This window comes from Apteryx rowi, unplaced genomic scaffold (genome assembly GCF_003343035.1).
Source record: "Apteryx rowi isolate R43461 unplaced genomic scaffold, aptRow1 scaffold_836, whole genome shotgun sequence".
Taxonomy (NCBI): Eukaryota; Metazoa; Chordata; class Aves; order Apterygiformes; family Apterygidae; genus Apteryx; species Apteryx rowi.
Genome location: NW_020451134.1, coordinates 134871 through 160501, shown reverse-complemented (window position 1 = coordinate 160501; position 25631 = coordinate 134871). Strand labels below are relative to the sequence as shown.

Here is a 25631-nt window from a genome sequence, read left to right as displayed (position 1 = left end):
GGCCGGGGGGGGCCTCTCCGCTGCCGGCTCCCCGCCACGGCCTCCCTTAGGATGCCTCCGCGCTTAGTGCTACGGGCGGTCGCCGAGAGGTTGCGGCCCGAGGACATCGGCTTGCGGGCACAAGTGCCAGCTGCTTTTTCTTGCAAAGCTCGTCTTACTAATCTCTTGATTCTGCATAACTTCTCTCCTAGTGTGTAGTTTTCAAAGCTTTCTCTTTCAGATTCACTGGAGGACCAGGATGTTCAGCAGCTTTGATTTTTCCAGCAGTAACTCCTAATCTAGAAAACAATTCTGCCTACGCATCTTGAATGGGGTCTTGTTTTGTAGGAGAGACACTGTCTTTTTCTTTCATGTCTTGAGCTATACTTGCATGCACAAACATTTCTTCTTATTTTGTCAACTTTCCAAGGGGCACAAAACCATTCTTCTAAATCCTTATGCAAAACCTGTATTATAGGATGCATGTAGAATTATATACAATACACCTGGATGGGATCCTAGATTCATGTAGTTGATTCACCTGTCTCAATGCAAGAAAACAAGCAAACAAAAAATGCTACTGCATGGTTCCTGATCAAGTAAGCTGCATCCAGGCAGCTTGCTTCTTTTCTCCCTTTTTACTTGTAACATACGTTCTTTAATGCACTGAAAACAAGTGTTGTTTTCACCTCTACTTTAAAGAGACTTGTGAAGAAAAATCAAAAAAAAATTTTTTTTTTAATGAATTGGAATAATAGAAGTCAATTCTATAGTAGCTGGGAGAGGTCTGCATGGATCCCAAGTTTAGGCAGTATGTCCAAACTGAACACTTGACATTTTGCTATGTAATGCACTGTTGAGCAGGAATGTCTCTTTTGCAGAAATACTGGTTTTGGTTTGTCTGTTGTTTTTTAAATCAGTAGTACAAATTATAGTGTAATGGCATAAACTAAATTCATGGTTGCATCAAGGGCAGATCAGGATATCGCGATGGAGCATGTAGCTTAGGCTGGTTAATGTTGCTGTTTTGTTTCTTTTTATATTCCTAGAAGAAGTGATGCTTGTTCTGCATCTGAGCTACAGCTTTTTTGCTTTCCTTTTCATCAGTCTAGATTTCTATGTCAGTGAGGAGTTTTAGTATTTGGGAATGTGTGTAAATATTTGTTCATTTTTATATATTAAAATTACTTCATAAAAGTTGTGTTCCATTTTTTCTCTGCTGTAGAAGCTTTAAAACAGTGACAACTTCTAAGGAAGCATTTATCACAATATCATCTGCATTTTGGTCATGTTGGCTTTTATATCTTCTTGTTGTGTTCTTTGGATTGTGAATTACAAACAAGAAGTGATTCCTAATCATCAATCTGCTATGTTGTTACTATTAATAGTACTTTCTCACTTGATTTCTGTGGCTTAGCAAAAATGGAATTCAGGCTTTATCTTTATAAAAAGAAAAAAAAAAGCACATTTATATATCATTGCTACACTGTTGTGTAGGGTGTTACATGTGAACTACAACCCGTTGTTTCATGGATACTTAGACATTTTGTGGGCTCAAATGTGGATCTATTTTTTAATGCTTACAGGTGTTGTCTAAATTAATATTTTAGATTTTCTAATGTGTTGCTCACCATTATTTTAAGCCTCTTCCTAGTAAATCAAGGGTACTTGTATTTATCTGGTAGGAGTAGTCTCACAGCTTACAACTCTCACAGCTCTGGTGAGAGTTCTGGTTCTGTGTAGGAGATGATTGAAGTGTTTTCCTTCCTTCTTTACAGATGCTACTTGCAAGAACCTGCCTCTAGACCTTGTGTTCATCATAGACAGTTCCCGTAGTGTCCGAACTGAAGAGTTTGAGAAAGTGAAAATCTTCCTATCAAAAATGATTGATACTCTAGATGTTGGTGAAAGAGCAACCCGTGTGGCAGTCATGAATTATGCCAGCACTGTCAAGGTAGAGTTTCCCCTCCGGACCTACTTTGATAAAGCCTCTATGAAGGAGGCTATATCTCACATCGAACCTTTGTCTGCTGGCACGATGACTGGCCTTGCCATCCAAACTGCCATGGATGAAGTCTTCACTGAGGAAATGGGTACCCGGCCAGCAAACTTCAGTATCCCCAAGGTGGTCATTATTGTGACAGATGGACGGCCACAAGACCAGGTTCAAGATGTGGCAGCAAGCGCCCAGGCAGCTGGCATTGAGATCTATGCCGTTGGGGTGGACCGGGCAGACATGCAGTCCCTGAGGATGATGGCCAGTGAGCCACTGGATGAACACGTCTTTTATGTGGAGACCTATGGTGTGATTGAAAAGCTGACATCCAAATTCAGAGAGACTTTCTGTGGTAAGATGGTAATTCCAAGAGGGCAGTGTAATGCTCTTTTGGCTCCTGCTGTGGGTCCACTCCATAAGAAAGAAGTTTTTCTTTTTGAGAAGTGTTATGCATCACATTTAAATATTTCCTTTGCCATCAGTTGGGCAATGAAATCAAACCTTTTATTCAGTGAAGGCCAAGTAATGACCATTCCTTTTGAATAGTAATCTTACCATATGAGTAACAGAACTGATTTCAGTGGATCTCCTTGTGCAGTCAGGTACTACTTGGTGCAGAAGAAGGCACTGCAGTCTGTCTGGGATTCACCTACGTACACATACTGGCTTTCGGGGAGAGCACACTGCTCAGTTATTTTCCTGTCTAGCTAGGAAGGAAGAAGGGTGGGAGCATGGTGCTGAAGGGCTCCTTGCAGACCTAGAGTCAGGAAAATCACTGTGGCACGTGAGTTACCACACTGGCTGGAGAAATTTGATGCAGGAAAAAGTGTCAGGACACAACTGCATGGTATCTTGGGATGGGCTTTCACTCTGCAGCCATTGCTGTGCCATTTCAGTGTGCCAGAGTGTCACCTTTTCCTGTGTTTCTCTGTGACTTGATTTTGGCAAGGAACTGTATCTGCAGCTCTTAAGGGCTGGGTCAAACTAGCTTAGCTTTTTGAGTGCTGGACTTGAAAATATGCTGCATGGCAATGGTTTGGGTGAGAACTCTACTAACGATGCTAAGCCCGTGTAGGATATTATTGTCATTTACAAAAAAAGCATAGTGTACCTGGAGTATTTAGAGTTGCCTGTAGAGAGCTATGCCACAGCCATACCAACAGAAAATCAAACGATGATTTCTAGACAGTTAAAAAACTTGCATAAAGTAGATTTTCCTAGTAAATTTCTAACAAAATGACTTGTAAAACAAGTCTCCAGGAATTAATGGGTAAAATAAGGTGTAAAAAGCATTACGAGAGAATTAAAGTAATAGCCATTGCCTTGGGAACGTGGTTGGTGAGAATATTTTACTTAGTTATTTCAGTGCCTTACTGAAAATTACCACCATACCTTTTGAATATGTTTAGAGTGAATAATATGTTTAGAGTGAATAGACTTCTTTTTCTAGGTATGAAATAAACATGTAGGACCATCTGTAGACAGGACACTTTGCCCAATAATTAACATAGGAAATGTCTTGAGGTTTGGCTTGACATCATGTTGTGTTAATTGATGTGACCACATTCTCTCTCTGGTATCTTGAAGCGGGTACAAGTCCCCGCCTAGCTGGACAGGTATGTGTACTATGAAAATAGCACTAAATTTTCCACTTATATTCTAGCCAAAGCAAGTCCTTTTACAGCACCAAAGAAAAATCGCTCGTTCTTAAGAGTAAAGTTTTTGTGCCTAACCATAAGAATTGTGCTCCCTCTAAGCTGGAGGATAAACCAAAGAGAGCTGAAACATATATAATTCCAGTGTAGCTCTGAGTTTTCTGCATGCTACTAGCCAGACTCCATCCCTAGGATTAAAACTAGAGGTAAAACAGAATAATTTACAAAAGGTTCTTACAAACCAAATGGATTTAAGAGGGTCTTGTAAGACAGGGGGTAAATTGGGTCCTCTCCAGGTCCAGACTGCTGCTTGGTCAGAGAGTGACCAGTGACTCACCAGTGACAGATAGGATTTTCTTTGCGTTGGCCAAGCCAAATAAATTTGTTTGTGGGGTGAACTGAAAACAGGAAAACCAATGTTCAGGGGCAAAATAGTTGGCTAGGATCAAGCTGTTGGCGCATCGAGAGCATCATTCAAAGTGAGAACATCCTGGAGATGGAAAATCTTGGCCTTGAACTGCTGTCAAAGTCAGTAGAAGCTTGACTTTCCTACCACAAAAAATGTGACCATATGAATTTCAGCTTCCCAGCTCTGCTTGAAAATATAATCCATAGATTTTGTTCATAAGTCATTGAGATGAATTCTGTTATTCCCTAGGGTGTAACAGTGAAAAGACACTGGCTTGGTTTGAGCTTTTTACTGCCAATACAAAGAGAAGACATGTTTTCTGTCAGCCTTATTAGAGGACATCTAAATCTTCCACATTTTAGAAAATAGGAAATGTTGCCTTGCATTCAGAAATAGATGAGAAAATTCAAGTGCTCTTGTTTCTCGCTTATCTTGCCAATACAGCTTTGGAGGTTGATTTTACCAGTAGTCCATATCCACACTGTTACCACTCATTTTAGTAAAATCTCAGGTAATGACTCAATGGGCCTGTCTTTCCATTTTTCCTCATCTTCCCTCTTCCCTCCTCCCTTTTTCCTCTAATCCAAATTTTGCCATTTAAAAATTATCTAAGTCTGGCTAGTATCTAGGTTTCTTTATGGTCAGTGGAGAAAAGTAGGTGTGTCTTGAGGTGATGTACAGAAACAGCAGACTCCAAAGCTAAATACAGTTTGAGGAAACATTGGTGAGAGGTTTACACATTAGTACACACAATGTTAGTTGTGTAGTTAGACCATCTCAGAAGAAAAAGACAGCGCACGTACTGTATTGCAGAGACAGCCCAGCATTGTAACGGTCATTTTGTCAGCCCTGTTGCAACAGACGTATCCAGATGCCATCAATCACATTGCTTTTCTTATCACTGTTTTCTCAGTTTTCGCAATCCGATGAGATAACCTTACTGTCCCCTGGCAAATTAACTTGTCCCTTAAAATTTAATCTCATTTTGCAGTTTTAGTTTTTCAGTTCTCTAGGTTTGGGCAATATTTCTGCACTCTCTTTCAATTAGGAGGTTCACGTGCCTGTAAAGCTACCCTGCTGCAGGAACTTTCCTCCATATGCACTTTGGAGCTGACTATTTAAACATGACGGAGCTGGGCAACTGCAGCTCTAACATGCGAGTTTGCACTGGCTGGTCTCTTTGCAGGCTGCTACATCTTCTGAACCATTGGTACACAGACACTCTTTTTACCCCTGGGAAGATAATGTGTTATATCCTAGTATTATTTTTATGTTCCTCCTAGTCTTGATGCTCTTTCTATTGCAATTTACTTTTGTTTTTTGTGGTTTTTTTGTGCTTTCTGTAACATTTCAGTTTACATGAGAGAGTGTTTTTTCCAAGGCAACAGAAATTCATAAATCAGGTCATATGTCAGAGAGCAAAAGTTTGTTAGCTGGCAGATAGCAACTGATACGTTTGTGAATGGGATTATTTAACCTTTGCTAGTAATGGAAGGGGATTTGATACAGTAATCCAGAGGGGTCTTCCCAGTGCTGAGTTTGCGTCTCCAGTGAAACGTAAATGCTTAAAATCTCTCTCTCTCCCTGTTGCACTCCTTTTGCAGATTAATTTTGTCTTTCTGCCACCTCAGGCACTGACTTACCTCGGTGCAGTTATTTCAAGGTGGTGGTTGACCTCTTTATTCTGGCTACACAAATGATACCAAAGCTGCCAGTAACTTTTGTGACAGGGACACAGCACTGCAATTTACTGCTGCTAATCCAACAAGCAGTGCAAGATGTGAAGGAGTTTTGTAACCATAAAATATTAATGAATGTTTCTTTGCTTTGGGATGACTGAAATGCTTTTTCTGTAAATGCCCTTTGTAGCTGTGAACATGTGCGCACTTGGGACCCATGACTGTGAACAGGTCTGTGTGAGTAGTGGCGGATCCTATGCTTGTGATTGCTATGAAGGCTACACGCTGAATCCAGATAAGAGAACTTGCTCGGGTAAGGATCTAGTACTCCTTCAGTACATGTACTCAGGTAGAAAAAAGATCTCTTTTTAACAAGGTAATAAGATTTGAGAAGCTATTTGTGTGCTTCTGTTGAAACAGTGAGCATCTGTATCTCATTAATAAATCTTCTAAGTTTGCCACAAGTAGTGGTGAGTAGCAGTTTGATTTCGTCAATGTCCTCTCTGTTATGACCACAGGAGCACCATTCATTAGGGCTGGATGCCAAAACAAAGTTTTCAGATGACACTGTATAGATATTTTCTCCTACCACTTATTCTAGTTCCTTAAATTACTATCGCTATTTCTGGGTTGATTCCAAATGGCAATATATTTGTAAACATGAACATCCACTCCATCCAAAAATATTTTTTATTAACAACAAACTGTTTCTTTTACATGCCTTTCACAGCTGTAGACATGTGTGCACCTGGAAGGCATGAGTGTGATCAGGTCTGCGTGAGTAACAACAGATCCTATAGCTGTGAATGCTATGAAGGCTACACCCTGAATCCAGATAAGAAGACTTGCTCAGGTAAGAACTAAAAGCTACTTTAACATACAAATTTCATGGAGACATGGACACATTCTTTTTGAGTTACCTTCATTGTATGTGATTGAAAAACTGCTTGCAGACATCAGCTCTTAAAATAGGAATTCATCTGTAGCCTTTCTCCTTGTTTCCAATAACAGTTTGAGACATCTCATTTTAAAAAAACAAAGTTTTTGTTTAAATGCGTTGATTAAAAAATGCAGTTTGGCACCTACCTGCCATTTTACGGTCTTCACAGTATTTTAGAATTACCACTAAGCCCTGGGAAAGGATGAACCCAAGCCAGAGATGCCCACCAGCACTGCCTCCCCCTCGTCCCAGGACCCAGTCAGGAACACTGCTTGACCAATCAGAGCCTGCCAACTTCTGGATTGGGCAGCCAGCGTCAAGAGAACTGAGTTCTGATTGGCCCCCAGGGAGACGCAGGTAGCCTCAAGGCCCAATGGCGTGCAGTGCCTCAGGGCAATGCTCCCCGCAGACCACTTTGGCTGTGGGCCCAGTGCTTCACACCTTCCTTACGGTGGCTTCTCCCCCGCGGCCCTTCTGTCGGGCAGCCGTTGCTGGAGCAGGAGCGCCACTAGTCCACAGAGGACTTAAAATCTGATGATTTTCCCATGTCCTCTCCATCTCCCCTGTCAAAACTCAGCTGCATTTATACAGCTTGCTGCTTCTGCTCCTAAGCAGTGTAGACCTCTATGATATAGCAACCACAGTCTTCCACCTGAAGCAGCTTCTTGCTTTACTACTTCTTGAATTGTCACCCTGAAAAGTGATTCCAATTACAAAACCTTTTTCCCCAAATACTTTTCTGGTGTTGTTCCTATAAATCCAGAAGGTTTGAACAGCTGAATAGAGTAACTATTTTATGACTGGTAAGTGCATCCCTCCCTTTGAGAGCATGTCAGTATTCTTCATAATGAAGTTTTCACTCTTATTTTTGAAGAGAGAAGATAACCTCCTAGTTCTTCTGCATTGTTTTTTGTTCTCACTAGGCTTTATAACTCTGGTCCATTTAATAGCATTTGCACATATCATAACTGGCATTTTGTGCCAGCCTTCAGCTCACAGGTGAAATTATGAAGTTAAATTTGATTTGCTGTAGTTAACTGCTGATATTGCAAGAGACAACAACTTCTGCCCTAACACATTACAGTTTACTGCTAGTCCTCAGTATGGTGTTTTAGCTTCACTTTATGTGAGGCTATTCGGGGCAGTCAGAATTGCTGCTGAAAATCAGACTATGTGAAACATAGTAAAGTACTGTCTTAGAGTCCGGATATCTGCCTCCTTCGTTAAATAATTAGTAATTGAATTCAGTTGTCTGCAGCATAATATAATGATAGTAATGGGGCACTGGTTGAATTCTAATTTGAATCCTAATTAAATTTTATGTATAAATGCTGAAGTATTTAAGATGCTAGAGTGTTTGGGTAGGATTAATAGATGTCTTCTCTAAAACATGGTTCATCCCAGCTATGGATATGTGTGCACCTGGAAAGCATGACTGTGGACAGGTCTGTTTGAGTAATGATGGATCCTACAGCTGTGACTGTTTCGAAGGATACAGTCTGAATGCAGATAGGAAGACTTGCTCAGGTAAGACCTGATCAAGCAAATACAGTGTTCAGCTAAAAACAAGTAACTCTTTTTAATCAGGTCAATTTATGTTATTTTTCTGAGAAATTACTCAAGAGTTTCGTACAACTCCTGAAAACATAGTACAACTTTAATTTTTTCTTCATTTCCAATAACTATTTGAGACGTGTGACCCTTCTACAGTCGTGTGAAGCTTATAATTGCTATAGTTAAAATACCATTTGACATTTTCCTCAGGACTTCACAGTATTTTCACAGACATGGGGCAAGAATTGCCATATCCACCTGAGAGAGAAGGAAAATGTATTTGTTGAGAATATGTGATGTGTACTATCTGTGTCAGGAAGCTCTGTTGCAAACCAGCACAAGGGAATGAGATGAAGAAGAGCAAGGACTGTGCTCTGAAGACTGATTACAGTTTGTATCATGATGAACGTGATCGCATTTTCTTGTGGATGTGTTTGGACCACAAAAAATACTCCAGCCTTAGGGCTCCAGAGGCTGGAGAGAAATATTCCTTCCCAGTGCTGGTCTCTTGTGGAGAATATGAGCATAGACATAGCTGATATTTAAGGATGTATATATTAATATACAGTACATACAAATTAATTTGTATGATATAGCATTTTCAGTGAATTAGGATTTGAACTTTACTCTTCATCTCTTTGTATGTCTCACCAATGATTTATTTACACAACATCTTTTTTCCACTTTCATCATATTCCTGTTCCTTACTATATTTTGTGTGAAAAAGTGCTGAACCTAGGCTTCCAATACCAGATTTCTAGGCAAATCTTTCCAACTAAGTTGTAGGTCTTATACCTCTGAGAGGCAAAGAGCTCTCCTCAACGTTTAGTCTTGGCTGTTTTAGGAGCTGGTTTGGTACATACTTTTCCTAAGATTAACTCTCACCTGGTATTATACAGGGGCAATAAACATCTATAAGTGAACATGAATTCAGTTTGGCACCCCCTTTCTGAGTCCAATCCCAAATCTCATTTCATAGCACTGACTCCCCCCCTGTATATTCACATTTCAGATAATTTTTTCAAATATGCTTGCTTTTTTCCTTTTGAATCTCATTTTGCAGTATGCTGCTAATGATTTGTCAACCACCCAGGTCTCTGTGTTGTAATAAAAATAGCCTAGATCCAGGAAGGGCTCTTTTCTTTACAATTGCTTGTGCCTTACTAAATCTCCTTACTGCAAAGATATCCAAATATAGGAACTTCTTCTCAGCTTGCCCTTTTGGAGCTGACGTGTTAAATTTGGCAGAGAACATCAGCTTCACACATAAAGTACCCACTTTGTAACTGGCAGTCGGTGCCATGTCTCTTTTTTTTAGCAGCCATGTATACTCTTCTGTTTATGGTCTTTTTACTCCATAAAACAGTGGTTCATCCAAAGCAATTAGAGTTGAAATAATGCCAAACACTCTCTTAAAATCCAGATATTTGTTCTCTGAAACTCTTTTGGATGATTACTTTGTAACTGGGTCACTGCTAGTTCAGTTCCTTTTGCAATCTGTTATGACTGAAAAAAAAGTATTGCCAGTGTTCCAAAAGTCTTATCATCTTTGTGGTGTTCATAGCCAGATAAGAACACACTCTGTACACCCTACTACGGCTAACAGCCATTGTATGGCTGGCGTGCAATAAAATGGTCCTGGCTGGAATCCAAATGAAGAAATGTTTGCAAACRTGAATTACTAAATCCAAATAAACAGCCTGAAGTTTGGGGAGTGATTAATACTCTTCTCTTCTCAAATGCCTTTCTTAGCTGTCGACATGTGTGCACCAGGAAGGCATGACTGTGAGCAGGTCTGTGTGAGAGATGATCTATTCTATACCTGTGATTGCTATCAAGGCTACACCCTGAATCCAGACAAGAAGACTTGCTCAAGTAAGAACAGACTGCTGTTTCCTATCCCTCTGTACCCTCCTCAGCTAAGTAAATATATTGAAATAGCTCTGATTAGCAGGTTAATATATTGGATCTGTCTGAGAAACTTACACATGCCGTTCTATCTGTTATAAGACAGTTCCTTGTCACACTCTTTCATTTTGAGCAGCAGAGACATACAGTACTTTATCTGCAACAGTAGTTATATATATGTATATATATAAAATAATTGAAGAGAGAAGAGCAGGGGTTAGCCACACACTTTGTAGTACAGCGCAAACTGCAGACCACCATGCAGGAGACAGCTTGGATGTCCTCTCCTCCAGGCTGCACTTCATTTTGCTCTTTGTTACTTTAGCTTGTCAATGACTCTGTGTTATAGTAACAATGTACAATTACATTCTAAAAGCATTTCTTTCCAGTATTCTTACTGCAAAGTTACTCTGTTCTGGAAACTTTTCTTAGCTCGTCTTTGGAGGTGATCTGGCCCTTCAGAGGGTTAGGCAGCTGCAGCCAGAAAGAGCACACACTGTACAAAGTAAGGCTGAAAAAGTCTCAGTAAGACAGTTGGTTCATCTCACTGCTCCAAGGCAAGGTCAATTATATATCTCAGTAGTTCCTGATAAAAGTACACGTAGTACAGGTTTCCAAATGGAAAAGTATTGCTTTTGTGAAGTATTCAGAAACGCGTGTTATGGGATAACTGTTTCTCCAAAACGTATTTCATAGGAACTGATGTATGTGCACCAGGGATGCATGAGTGTGAGCATGTCTGTGTGCATAATGACGGATCTTATACCTGTGACTGCTATGAAGGCTTTACCTTAAATCCAGATGAGAAAACATGCTCAAGTAATAATTTTTTTTTCTTAATATATTTACTAAAGTACCCTCTTTAATGTGTTAAATCCTTCTAATCTCTTTGAAAAACTTTCTGTCAACTCACTAACTCCTTGAAGGTGTAATCTCTCTTCATTCTTTTCTGCCTGTTTTCAGTAATGTTTTGAACTAGTTTGATCCTTCTTGTTTAGTTATAGCAGTTTTTATATTTAAAATTAGACTTTAGTCTTACCTATCACCACACTTTTAAGGACTTCACTGTATTTAAAAGAAATCGGTTATAATCTGCATTTCCTTATGAAGTGGTAATAATTAGTGGGATTGGTAAGGTTTGGCTTCTAGGGTGTCTGTCTCTGGGGCATGCAACTCAGTTGCATAGCAGCATACAGATGATAGTGGGGCGGAGGGAACAGCAGTGGTGATAGAAGAGTTATTGCAGTGATAACCCCTATGGTCTCTTCCACTCCTCCAAGGTGAGTAGGGCAGGCATGAACTTGCCAGTTGCTTTTGCTTCACATGGACAAGAATGGTATAAACTATTCATAGTTCCTCTGCATCCTTTGTAATGTAGAATCATAGGAGAAATTAGGTTGGAAGGGACCTCAGGGGTACCTGGTCTGACCTCCTGTTCAAAGTAGGGATAACTTTGGCATTAGATCAGGCTGCTAAGGGCCTTGTGTAAGAGCAAAGTATAAAATAGGCAAATATAGCCAAACATCATTCTGCAAAAAATAGTAATTTCTTGTAGGTATAGACATACTTAAACATAAATACAGTGTAAAAACACAGCTCTAGCATATTTCGTGCAACTTGTTGGCCATCCCACTGACAATGGGTGTGCTCAAGATTTATGAATATTAAATACTGGAAGATTATAGGTTTCACTGAAAAACTCCAGAAGACTTCAGGGTACCCATGGAGGATTGCCACATGGAAAAGTAATTTGGTTAAAACAGAAGCAATCCAAGGACGATCTGTATCTGCCACTGGAGACTTTAAAGGCAAATAAGAAAACTTCACTGGCAGTCAGTTGGAAACCAACCATGTTGGTGTGATATTTTGAACTGGCCTTCCTCCAGCTGAATCTTGAATAGTTCTTCTTTGTACGTTGGCCATAAAGCCGGTGGAATGTTCCAAAGAAGGGAGCTGAACAAATACAAGTTCAGTGAAATCAAGGAGACACCAGTTTCAACATTGGCTCTAAGACAAATGAGTTTCTGCAGCACTAGAAATGAATCTGTTCATAGATTTTTTTCAGTGAAACACTGAAGGAACAAACATTTGAAATGGATATATTTCAATCCTTTTCTTTAATTCAAGCAGCTGTCAGTTTCTTTGCAAAATGAAGATATTAATGGCATGATAAAGAGAGGAGCTAAAATAATTCAGAAAAAGAAAAATTGTATCCAGGTATAATGTTTCTATTATGTTACTGTTATAATGCTTACATAATTTGTTTAGCATTGATTAGCTATGCATTTATGTATTTGGAAAAAATAATTGAATAATCTGTTGTCATTGCCTTTGTAGGCAATGTAAAAAGGCATGTATGAAGAGACAGATATTACATACAAGTGATCCCTCTCGATACCTTGTTGAGAGGGTATTTCATAATTGTAGGTCCTCTTTTAAGGAGGCTCTGCCTTTCAAAGCTTATTACTCTGGTCTCAGATATATAGAGTAATCTCACTGTAGTAGCTGTGTTTCAGTAGCTGCTGCTATGGTTGTTTTTAGCCTGCAGCAAATATAATGTGGTGCAGCTTGCCTTAACTCTTTCCTTAGGGAATAGGTCAGGTTAAGTTGCCTTTCATTTGTTGTAGCTAGGAACTCTTAACCATCAGCTGATGCCTGAAACATTGTTATGCCATAGTCAGATTATCGTATCTCTGAGCCCTTTGTCTGTAAGCATCCACAGTTTTGTGGCAGACTGTGGAGAAAAAGGAATTCTTGAGGACAGCTGAGCCACTGGACCTCTGTGGGCTTGGAAGACTGAGCACAAGACCTAGAAATGGATTAACTGGAATCACTGCAAAGTACAAAAATGATTGTTTTGTCTTCCCTGAGAGACTCATCACTTCTCTGTCGTATCAGCTGGCCCTTCCATTACTACTGTAGTGTCTTTCCACTAGATTTTAAATTTATTTTGGCCTATTTGAACATTGTTGTTTCTTCCATATGTATTCACGTGACACTGGAGTGGCCTTATGTTCACACCTCTTAATGAATCAAGAATGATATTCCATACACATGCATACTGCTAGTGTTACACACCAAGAGTACTTGTAAGGTGAAATCTGTTGGTGATTTAGCTGAAACTCTGTTGCTTAATATTTAAATTTAATATGTGCTCCTGCTTTCATTTTTGTGTTATTTATAAAGTGGTAAATACCAGTCTTAATTCCTTCCTAAACTGAGATTTAAGCACTTAAATTACACCTATATTTCAGAAACTGATCCAGACTGACTAATTTTTGACACCACCAAACTCTTTATGTGCCTAAAATCATTAGATGCCTCTTTGCTTGTCTCAAAAACTCCCTGAAGGCTTAACTTTGGACATTCATGCACGCTCAGAAGCGCCATGTTTGACATTGCCATGATACCCCAAATGCCATTAYGTTACAGGTCTGACAGGAGAGCAAGCTCGATTCTTCTCAAGATAAGTTCCAAAAGTTAGTCATGATCTTGAATACAACTTATTTAATAGATTTTGGTTACAGTGATACCAGTGCCCTTCCTGTGTGGATGGTCTGATGGTCAAAGCACTTCTCACAAGATGGAGACCTGGATTGCAGGTTCTTCTCAGTCTGAGGCATTTCAAGGCACTCATTCTACTTCCCAGGAAAGCACCCTAATTTCTAGGGTGCTGGATATTCTGGATGAGAGTGAGAGAGAGAGAGAGAGAACAGGTGAAAGGAAGATTCACTCTAGTCTGGTGATTAGAGCAGCTAGGGGAGGCTGGCTGGTCCCTGCACCCAGGCCTCTTTCTATGTTTTACTCAGTAATGGTCTAATTTAAAAAGTGCAGAGGTTCTAGGAAGGTAGGCTAGGAATTCCCGATTTTGCCTCCTCCTCAGAGTCAAGCTCTCTCACATGTCCTTTTTCTGGACCTATAACACTTGTGACTCTGGCTACATGCTGGCCTCTATCAGCTGGAAGAAACAAGGGGTGCTCTCTCTCCTTCCCGACTGTCCTGTATTCCAGTGGCTACTGTAGTCTCACATGATGTGTTCAAGTCCCCTTGGAGAATCACGGATTTTCCTGGGATTTAAATATCATAAATATTCTAAATGCTGTTTTCTCTCTTAGGGGCTACCACAAGCAGCCTTGTAACAACTGAAGAGACCTGTAAGTGTGAAGCTATAGCTGCATTACAGGACTCTGTCACCTCGCACCTTGAAGCTCTGTCCACGAAACATATCCTTTTTCTTACATGATCCTCTGTATTCATGTGTTTGCTGGCATTTTAGAGGTAGCTGTTTTGATACAAGTCAGGGAAGGAACATACCTCACAACAGGAAGTATTTTCTTGGTGATTTTGGAAATGTTATGAAGCAAAATTTTGTGTGTTGCAAATACCATTACAATGTTTTCACATTTCCTTGAAGTGTTTTAGTATCGATGTACAGATAAAATGCACATGCCCACATCATCTAGATTAGGTATGCTACGCTGAACATGAAACATTGCTCTGTTTTTAATTCTTCAGATGACTTTTACTGTAGCAGCAAATGCTCAGTTTTGAGCCCTCCTATTAGTAGGTGGCATATACCCCAAAATTTCCACGGCACCTTCAGAGGCACCATTACAACAGTCTGACCAGCTGTGATATTTCTCTGCCTTCTAACTCCACAGAGAGGCAGTGTCCCAAACAATTTTCATACTAGTTTTTCTTTTTGGTAATAATCTGTTAGCCTATTAATATCCAGCTGTTGGGATATATTAGGTGACTGATAGAATGAGACAGTTGTAAGGTAAGTTGCTGAATGGGGATGCGCTGGGTGAGGATCAGGGTTATGGGACATCTGAGGTGTAGGCTGGTGGGTGTAAGTTATGCTGCACTGGAACTTGCTAGCTTCATTCACTGCAGTGTGGTTCCTGTAGGCAGTCAAGAGAAATGTTGTTACCCGGATTAGACATTTAACAAACATGTGGGAGGAAAAAAAATTATAGTGGTGAATTCCGTGGTATAGTAGCAGACCTGAATGATGTAATAAATATCCTCAGATGGCATGTAAAGAACTAATAATTGGAAGTTAAAGTTGGGCAAGATATGATTCAAAAGAAGGTACAATTCTTAACAGTGAGAGTAGTTGAGCACTGTGACAATTTACACAAGGGTTGTGGTAGATTTTTCATCACTGGAAACTTTTATTTTGAGGCTACATACTGTTTTCTGTAAAAGGCGCTCTCGTTCAAACAAGAATTAATTTAGGGGAGTACTATGTTTGTGGTTGTCATCATGATCCCTGAGGCATCAGAATAAAGGAAGAGTTGGGTATTTAGAATTAATTAAAGAAGGGAGCAAAGCAGGAGAGTAAGTTTTATACGGTATACATTATTTATGTAGATAAATGAATCTTTCAGTTCACTGAAGTTTCTGAAAACCAGGTGAAAACATCTGCCAATGACATAAGACATTCCCAGTTCTTGAATAAATTCAAGTCATTTTTATAAGGTCTAATTGGAAATCCTTCTATTACAGGGTGCCTGGAATCCAGTTTTTCTGCCTGGGAAAGGTGAAAGGAATACTCTGATTTTGTGAGATTTTAATATGTCATTCCAGGGAATCTAAGTAATTAAAACTGAAGGCCAAGATAATTAAACCTGTAATGTCATCTCAATAGTAGCATGTCCTTCAGAGAACAGGAAATGTCTCTGCCCCAAAGCACTAATATTGAGCAAGAAAATGTGGTGGTTTCAAGTTAGAAATAAACTGTATTACAAAGAACTAATTCTTTCTTTCAAAGTTATTCCTTGCTGGGCAATTTGTAGCCCTAGTGTCCTTCAAGACAAGCTGGAAAATGAAGCAGATACAAACACCTGCTGCTCCTCAGCTCTGAATGTCACATGATCCAACTTCTTATAAGAAACTGGGGTTGTTGAGATCATTTGGGAAGTTGCCAGAGCTTGATAGATCTCTCAGATGTTTTGAAACCTCTAGTTGCTCTTTCATTATTCAAGCATTTATTGACCTTATCTAGAAAAGAGATACTTGTTTAAAATGCAATAATGAGAAAGATTACAAATAAACCAAACTTCATAGGCATCTATTATAATGCCCTTAACAACAGATCACTAGATGAAGTGTCTCAGAAGTTGCAAGCATATCAAGAGAGACAGCAGGTTGTCTGAGCTATCATTCTACTTAATTTTAAAATGATCTTTCTGAAGCATTCATTTTTATTGTCTTCGGCAAGCTTTATTTCATTGCACAGCTTACAAAACAGCAGTCGGTTTGGTATTATTGAGCAAATGTCAAGAAGACTTCAAGAAGACTTCAGGAAGACAATGGTTTCAATAATACTGTGACCCTGAGGGTCTTCATGCACAGTCACTCTGTAACTGTAAAGCTATCCATACCTGCTGTACTTCACTCAGTACTACAAATAGTACAGTAGGTACTGTTTTTCTGCAGTAACTGTATTTTTATTCTTTTATTTAAAAGTAAATACAGGAAAAAACTGTTTTTGAGTGCATACAGTATATCACATCATATAAAACTGTGAAAGGGGAAGGCAAAGTAAAAAAAAATTGCCTATAGCATCTGTCTGTCAAATGGGAGAGGCATTTGGGATCTTGTAACTTATTTTAATAAAATAAAGTTAAGATCAGCACACTAGTGTTGGAAGCTTTTGTGTGTGTGTGTAACATAAAGTATGTGTGTTATGAATTAACATTAAAGTGTTTAATAAAAACAAGGAAACAAAAACAGTTAAAGGTAAATGAGGCACAAATGGAAGAAATCCACAAAACTAACTGTCCTTGAGTCACACAGTTGGAAAAAGAACAGTTTGATCAAGTATTAAGCAGTATATACTTTGTATTTTAAAACTTACAAATTCTTGTTAGTATAAGTAGGAGGTTTAATAGCAATTTAAAATATTAATAATGTTCTACACCTGGAAGGGATGAAAGGCCTACTCCAACTTAAGGTTTTTATCCTGCAAGATTTACTTATGTTAGTAGTCCCTTCTGTTGTTGTTCTAAGGATATTACCGGGACTACTTCTGTCAGTAAGGCTTGCAGGATAAAAGACACAAGCTGACAACTTCAAAATTCCATTGTTAAAGAAAATCCACCCATTTTGCATACTCACATGTGTAATCACCCAAATGCTTTAGAAACTATTTTAAAATAAATTTGAGGAGAGAGGAAGTCAAAACAGTTATTTTTTTTAGAACTGAAAAATCCAAATGATTTTGTATAGCGCATAATACTATAATTTACAATTTGGCAGTACAATTACACAAAATGTTAAATGCACAGCTGGTATGGTAAGGACATAATGTCATCTATGCTGTCATCATACTCTGCACGATAGATACAAACTTTTGCAAAGAAAATCAGTTGGAGAGTATAGAATATTCAGGTCTGTATGGACAAATGCTGCTGGACAGTCATGGAGATTCTCCTAGTTAGTGGCAAGAATAAGCAAAGTAAGAGTGGAAAGCTTAAGATCTTTTAGTAGGACAAAAACAGTATGTCTCATCCTATTTCTTCATATGCTTTTGTTCTAAAATACACAAAGTAAAATAGAATAAAGAATTGTATATATATTTGAGTGAGACTTTAGACATGTCTACACAGTAATGTTAAGTTGGAATGTAATGCTAAATAGCACAGAAAAAGAAAACGGGGCACAGCTTCAGCAAGGGCTAAAAATGAGGCTCTGTACCCTCCAAGAATGCTGGATTGGTATGTGGTTGCTAGTTGTGATGTGTCCCCACTGGTATTACTTGCTCTAACTCAATTCAAGGTAGCATGTGACTATTTAGCTGTGCTACAGCTGCTTCCTCAAAATGTGGTGTATTTGTATTTTTTCTGTCACTCAGGGAGGAATCTTTAGCTAGAGCTTTACTTTCATTCATGTCCGCTGCTTAAACACACATATTATATAAGAATTTATAGGACGAGAAGTATAAGCCTTGGCCTCCATTATCCATTTAAATTATACACAGCGATGTTGTAATTTGTAGGAATAAACAAGTTGTTAATCTCACACGAGACTTTTCAACTTCTTGGCAATTAGGAATGGATTACATTACTCCCATTTATATTAAGGCCAGTTGTCAAATGAAAGGTATAATTTTATATGATAGTGGAAAATTGCCCTGGGGGCCAGATCTGTCTTGCAAGCTTTCAGCTAGATAGACTTTGTTTAATGTGTTGCTATTCATAACTCTGTTTTGTTACAGATGAGAGTATTTATATTCAATTCCTCTGGGCAATGATCTTGTCCCGCTTTGTGTTTATGAGCACCAGACAAACTTCCAAGGTGATATAAACGATTTCTTAAAAACATGACATATCAACATCAGAGCTTACCTGACTGAACTTTTATTCTAAATATAGACTGTACTCATTGCTATGGAATGTATAGCTATAGTTTAATTACTGGGCCACGCTAATGCAGAGAACTGCTATGAAAAAGAACTAAACTTGATTTTTTTTGGATGATATTTGTTAATTACATTTATTATATTTAAAAATTTTCTAAATTGCCATTAGCCATCCCATTCAGTTCTAAGATGCTTACAGGAGTTCAGCCAGCTTTGCTTTATAGTTCTTTCCTAGATATGTGCTTCTAAACTGACATTAATTACTAAATTGGATCTCAATGCTGTTTATTTTTGCATGTCGATGTACCTTCAGTAAAACGATGTGATGATAACCAGTGGCTGGGTCTGTTTCTTTACATTTGCAGATAGCCTATTGGAGAAGAGAGGTATGGCAATAAACTTGGTGAGATGCAGGTTTAATTACTTGACTTTGTCATGGTCCTCCTGTGTGACATGCAACAAATTACTTTTATTTCAGTGTTTCTATTGCGGATAACTGCACTGTGAAGTATGAAAATGAGGGCCATATTCTGAGAGACATGATGGTCTATTCCTACTGCATCAAGCAGGCAAGTTGTCAGAGCAGGATGCAGAAGACAGGACACAGTCTTGTGTAAGTATGTCTCCCATGTTCATTTTTTGAGTTGATCAGCTACAAAAGACACCTTTGGCACAGAAAATATTTATTTAGCAGCTGGGCCCAAGCTAATTTGCCTTCTGGGCTCAGTGCTGCAGAGTCAGGCTGCCCCTGCAGCCCTCTGTACCCACTTGTGCAGACACAATTCCAGTTTTAATTCTTCCCCCCTGCTACTCTCTGCACTAATGAATGTTCAGAAATTTGATAATAGCATTCATTGGATCAAGCAGCAAAAACTAAGATCTACTTTCTCCTAGGGGTTTGCTTATCCTCTCTAAACCATTGAATCTGTGTATTCACAATCTCAGTACGTGCATAACTGACTGAGGTCAGTTGGAGGTTTTGAGTGCACAACACTATCTTGTGAATGTGCAAGAACGGCGTGAAACACCTGCTGCCTCGCCCGCATCAATCAGTTACCTCAGTTAATTAAAGACTGTGGTAACGCTAAGGGTGCATCGAGAAAGCACAGGACCCTGCCCAGCTTGTGAGGGGCGCAAACGCCGAGGGCTCACGGCCGRGCTCCCTCAGCGCCAGGCCGCGCCGCGCCGCCCTAACGGCTCCTAACGGTTTCCGCGCGACCCTCACACGAGGTGGGGGCGGGGCGGGACCAGACCTGATCCCGCCCCTCGGGAGGCTGAGCTCGACGCTGCCTGACGCCAATCCTGTCTTTCTTCTCCCGCTCCCCGGAAGCGAAGGCGGGAGCTTCCGGCGGCGGTTACCAGGGTAACCTGGTTGCCGCGGCAGCGCGGGGCCTGTGGCGCCGCCGCTCCGAGGGAGAGCCGTCGGCAGCCCCCGTCCCCCCTCGCGGCGAGTGGGGCCCTTCCCCTGCGCCGCCGCTTCTGCGCGATGTTCATCTACCTGAGCAAGAAGGTGCTGCCGGGGCGCCGAGGGGCGCTGCGGGGGCCGGCGGAGCTGCCGCCGGGCGCTGCGGGGAGCCGCAGGGCTCGGCGCGGCCTGCGGACGCTGGCAGGGGCCGCGCGCCGGTGCCGCCGCGGGCTGGTTCGCTCGCTCCGATCCGAGTCTCTGGCCGTTGGCTGTTTCCCGAGAAACTGCTCCCCCGGCGCTGAGAAAACGTGCGGAGACTCTGGACGTGGCGCTTTGCGAGAGACCAGCTCGTGGCAAAGGCCTGCCTGCAGTTTCTTCCCTCTCGCCTAGTTGTTTTTTTTTGTTCGGACATTTCGAAATGTCCTGTTATTATTTACTGCTTATACCGTATTTCCCTTTTCTCGAACTTTGTGTTGCGTTGTTTCGTTTATGTTTATAATTTTAATCCTCTTATGTCACTTCTTGACTATTGATCTGTCAGTGTTAGAAATAAGTTTGTTGTCACGTGTGCTATGTTAGTTATCTTTGAGGTGATTTTTTGATTTTTGATTTTTTTTGATTAGGGTATTTTAAATAAAACATGATTCTTATGACTACATAGAGATGTAAAATATTTCTCTTTCAGATTGCAATTCCTGGTAATGTTCGATTAAGATGTATTTCCTGGAATAAGGATCAAGGTTTCATAGCCTGTGGTGGTGAAGATGGGTTGCTGAAAGTTTTAAAGTTAGAAACACAAACAGGTAAATGAGATCTTTAGAACAAAATCTACTACGTTGCAAAATTCTGAAAAGAGCTCCACTTTCAGAAGTGGCTTTACAGCATTGTGTATGTTTTACATCTTTAGATAGATGCTTATGCATTTGCATAAACAGCAAATGTGCTGTCACTTTCCTGTGAACGTTGTTTTCCTTCAGCTTGCCCTACAGGACGGCCCTGTCATTTGGCTAGCTTTTATATCTACTGAAGTCTTCTTCTTTGCTTCTTCTTTCGTGGCATTATGCTTCATTTTTGTTCTCTTCATCATTTATTTTGGAACTTATTTCACGATATCATGATTGTGTTTGAATGTCATCTACTGTCTGCATTTAATTTAGAAAGTTGTGTATTTTAAGAAATAAGATAAATATATTCTTAGGAAAGTGAAATTAATATATTTTCAAGTTTTTTTTAATCTTTTATGAAAGTAAACAAAGTGTGATGGCTATTTTTTTTTTCTTTCCTGGAAAACTACTGGACCATAAAGAGTATCTGAATTTGGATGGCAGATGTGATTAGCAAACGTGTTTAGCTGAGGGGCAGAAAATTCATGCTGCAGTTACACTTTTACATACTTTTAGGTGAATATTTTATTAATGTAAATAGAGATTTTCAGCTGCACTGTTGGTACAGAAATACTAATGTGTATCTTCTAATAAATTTATTTTGTAACTATTTTTGTTATTTCTAGATGAAGCAAAACTAAAGGGACTTGCAGCTCCTAGCAATCTTTCTGTGAATCAAACTCTTGAAGGTCATAGTGGTAAGTCTCTTTGGACATTTAATGTACTTTTGATTAACATAAAAATACAGAAAGATTTTGTGGCCTTGATAGAGTAATTTTGTTATAACTTTTTGTTGTAAGGCTGAAATAAAGAATATCAGTAATAAAATCAGATGTGTTATAGCTTGGCTATCTACTGTTACAAAGTTACCTGATTAAAAGATCTACAGTCGAGTTTTCATGACCTGTGAGTGAATTATTGGGCTGAGAATTAAACTGGTCCAGCCTTCCCCCAGTACTCATGGCTGCTACAGAGTACATGATGCAGGATGCATGCTGCATGACCAGGCCCCGCTCTACCTGTTGCTCTTTAAGGTTTGCAGTCTGCTATGAGATTTTCTAGGTAAGTCTGCTAACTTTGACCTTATAGCCTCATTTGTGTTTTACATTACTTCTGGTTTGGCTATTTCCAAATCATTTTGTCATTACTTATCCTGAAAACGAAGTACTGATTTGTACTGAAGTAGATGGTGCTATCATATATGTGTGTGTGTGTGTGTATTTTTTTTAATCTTGCACTGCTACTGCTACAGTACTTGTTCTGTCTGACTTCAGTTTGGTTAATCTGAAGGTTCTCATCAGTTGGGCTGATTATGTCTTTGGATATTTACATATTCATGTTACGTTTGCTCACCTCGCATTTGCTCTCATACTGCCTTTGGTAGTTGACAGATAAACAATGCTTTATAGCAGAAGATAAGAGCTAGATTGTTTGCTGGGCAGTTTGTGCTGGATGAAATGGATGACTGGAAGTGAAAACATGAAAGACTGTGGTGTTTGAGAAGGGGCCAATTTGTATCTAGTACTGAATAGATGGATGAAGATGATTCACAGAAAATTTGAAGAAGATGTTTCAAGTCCAGTATTTGTGTGTTTATGAGTAGGATCACATATGAGACTTGAGAGTCAAAGGGATAGTGGGTAGAGTACTCTTTTTTTGGTAATAAGAAGGGACATTTTGTTTTAAAACTGCTGCTGTATTAATGATCAAGCTATAAATAAATCGGCTTCCTGTAAGAGGAAAGTTTGTCGGCTTCCCAGGCCAACGTGCTTGAGGCAGTCAGAAACAGCAAAACTATGATTTTGGGTTTTCCTTATTGAAGTAATATTTTGGGTAGAATTTGGAGAAGATGTTACTCAAGTGGGCGAATACATGAGCAAAAGGAGCAGTGTAGTAGAAGTATGAAAGAGAAAACAAGAAGAGAAGGCTAAAGAGTGGCTAAGACTGAATCAAAGTCAACAGGGCAAATATGTGCAAACCCCAGAAAACTCAGCAGGGTGACTAAATTGCATGTGGTTGTTTGTATTAACTTTTTTGTTAAGTAGAATAAACACAAAACTTGTATAATTTTCTAGGTTCTGTGCAAGTAGTGACATGGAATGAACAGTATCAAAAACTAACAACCAGTGATCAAAATGGGCTCATCATTGTGTGGATGCTGTATAAAGGTATTGTATAGGACAAATCTGAGACTAGATAATGTTCTGTATTGTAAGAATTTTTTTTTAGCAGTTTTAACAACTCTTTCTTAGATTGTAAAACTGAAAATAAATTTAAAATGTGTTCCAGGTTCTTAAATAGTTGTCTAAATTTTTCTTTAATAAGATATTTGTCTTCCAGAAGTACCTTAAGAAAAGATATCAATTCTTAGGCATGTGCTCTGTAAACAGCTACAGATTTTTCATTTTCTTATCTTTGATAATTTATTTCCTTGAAGGAAAATATGTATAGAACAATAAAAAGCGCTGCTTCACTGTGTAGGTTTGGTTTTGAGTATTATTGTAATATTTAAATAGTTCTGCTGTGGGCATCAAACACAGACCTATTGATAGACCTACTGGAATTTAGGAACCATACTTAGACCAACAATCAAATACTTTCATAAATACAATCTTTAGAAACATTTAATTAAGGCAGTGAACTAATACACATAACCAATGTGTTGCACACATGTACATTTTTGGCACTTTTAAATTAATTTGAAAGCCAGCAACCCTCTCAGTATAACTAACCACTTTCCAATGCATGTGGGGAAGACAAGGAAAGTTTGTGGTTTTCTTTTTCTCTTGAGGATTTTATATATATATATAAAATGGAAACAAGTAAAATGCCAGCTCAGCTCCTCATTTCAGGCATAAAATATCACTTGATTAGTCTTTCTGTCTGAAATGTGGTGGCTGCTGTTACACGAAGCATCACCTTTAGTTTTGGAAAAGAACCAATAAATTACTTAATGCATATTCCTGTCAAAGGTAGTTGTTCCTTCCGTTATATTTCTAGTGTATTTTGTGAGTTTTTAAGTTATCTAAGCAGTAGATCCCTTCCTGAAGGGCCCATCTCTCAGTCTGTGGCTCCCCTCTCTGTTTTCCACTTTGCCAGTTTCTTTTTGGAAATAAATAGCTCATATCTGAATACTGGATTTCATGACGATAATATGTGCAGTCTGGAGGACACTGTATTATAGTCTTGCTAGAGTTTTACAGAAAGGGCAGTACAACCTCCTCTTTCAGTTCCTTTTTCTAACCTTTATTTTTTTGTTGTACATCACATTGTGAAGTCATATGTAACACATTATCTCATGTTTGTTTATAAACAGATGCTTCACAGGTTACTCCATTTCATTGAATACCTAATTTGATTTCTTACTAGTTTTTATAAGCTTTTTTGGGTCTGTGCTATGTTTAGTTTTTAAAAACTGTTGGAATTTGTTATTTATAAATTTCATTATCGTTGTGTTTGCATAGTTTCCGAATTGAGAATATTTTTACTCTTTGAATTCAGTGATTAGCCTGTATCTTGAATTCATTTGAAGAGTTATCAAATCAAAAGTATAACCCAGTTTCTCATTCTGCACTAATAGGTGCCTGGTATGAAGAGATGATTAACAATAGAAATAAATCTGTTGTTCGAAGTATGAGCTGGAATGCTGATGGACAAAAGATTTGCATTGTATATGAAGATGGGGCTGTGATTGTTGGATCAGTGGATGGTAAAATTTAAGCTGTACTACCTATTGTGTTTTGTAGTTTTATATAGCTTTTGTTTTTAGTATTATTTACTTAGAAAAACAAAGCTACAATGTACATATAGTTAACAGTTGCTTTATAAATTGTTACTTTGACTTTGTTTAGCTATTTTAGTCTTTATATTGGTAACTCACATCCTATTTTTAAATCTATAGTATGTTTATTAAGTACAATAAATGTCCTGTTACAGGCAATCGTATCTGGGGGAAAGATCTGAAAGGTACACACCTGTGCCATGTGACCTGGTCTTCTGACAGCAAAGTTTTACTCTTTGGAATGGCAAATGGAGAAATTCATATTTATGACAATCAGGGGAATTTTATTGTGAGTTTGTGGTCTGTATTGTAAAGTATTAACTTTCATAAGCACAAAAATTTTGTTTTCGTTTATTCCTTGTTCATTTGTTTAGTTGGTGGACTTCAGTACTGAGAACTGGACAAGGTCTTGTATGTGAAGTTTTTTTATTCAAGATTTAAGCAGCTGCACCTTTTTTAATATAAATTTTCAGTAAAATTTAAGTACATTGCAAATGCTTGTCTTTCCTGTTAGCTAAATGACTATCACTTCAACTAATGCGTTTTTGCTTTGCAACTGTTATTGGAAAGGTAAAAATGTGTATGGTGATCCTGGCCAAATTAAGTGAAGCTCATGTTAAAAGTCCTAGTGTATGTGTAGAATAAAGTGGCAGGCTATTTTCCTGTTGCTCCTGTTATTGTTTATTAAATAGGGAATGTTACATCTTTCAGAGAAAGCCTGGTAGTATTTGCTGATATGAAAGAAAAAAAACTATAATATTGCTACATTCCTACAGCTTCTGTTTATTTACTTATTTTATGCTCATAGTTAATTGGAGTATTGGAATAACTATGACAAAATGCTAAACAAAAGTAAAACATTGGCTTTCAAAAGAACAACACATTTAGAACTGCATTCTTGATCTTATATCCCTATTATTGTGCATTTCCTTCCTTTCCTTTCCCTCCGAAAGAGTGAAAAATCCTTCCAATCCTCTTTTCTTTAACCCCACACTGTTTCTCTCCCTCCCACTGTGTGTCATGGTGTTTCTAGCATTTGCTGCAAATTACTCAGTTTTTTTTTTTTTTAAATA

General features: G+C 38.8%; 2 protein-coding genes across 2 annotated transcripts in view; both read left to right on the top strand.

The window, feature by feature from the left end:
* The first annotated feature begins 51 nt into the window (after positions 1-51).
* On the top strand, positions 52-16763 carry MATN3 (matrilin 3). The gene is made up of 9 exons (XM_026089915.1): positions 52-190; positions 1758-2327; positions 5909-6031; positions 6449-6571; positions 8063-8185; positions 9965-10087; positions 10817-10939; positions 14236-14343; positions 16226-16763. Exons 1-9 carry the CDS (start codon positions 52-54, stop codon positions 16279-16281), a joined length of 1488 nt encoding a protein of 495 aa, XP_025945700.1. The 3' UTR covers positions 16282-16763.
* A 3113-nt stretch (positions 16764-19876) lies between these two features.
* Positions 19877-25631, top strand: part of WDR35 (WD repeat domain 35) — a 44371-nt gene continuing 38616 nt past the window's right edge. The window contains exons 1-6 of the mRNA XM_026089912.1: positions 19877-19998; positions 20579-20696; positions 21404-21475; positions 22853-22945; positions 24358-24486; positions 24714-24847. Of these exons, the coding sequence (XP_025945697.1) occupies positions 19975-19998; positions 20579-20696; positions 21404-21475; positions 22853-22945; positions 24358-24486; positions 24714-24847 (570 nt within the window). The 5' untranslated portion in view covers positions 19877-19974. The remainder of the gene's footprint in view (positions 19999-20578; positions 20697-21403; positions 21476-22852; positions 22946-24357; positions 24487-24713; positions 24848-25631) is intronic.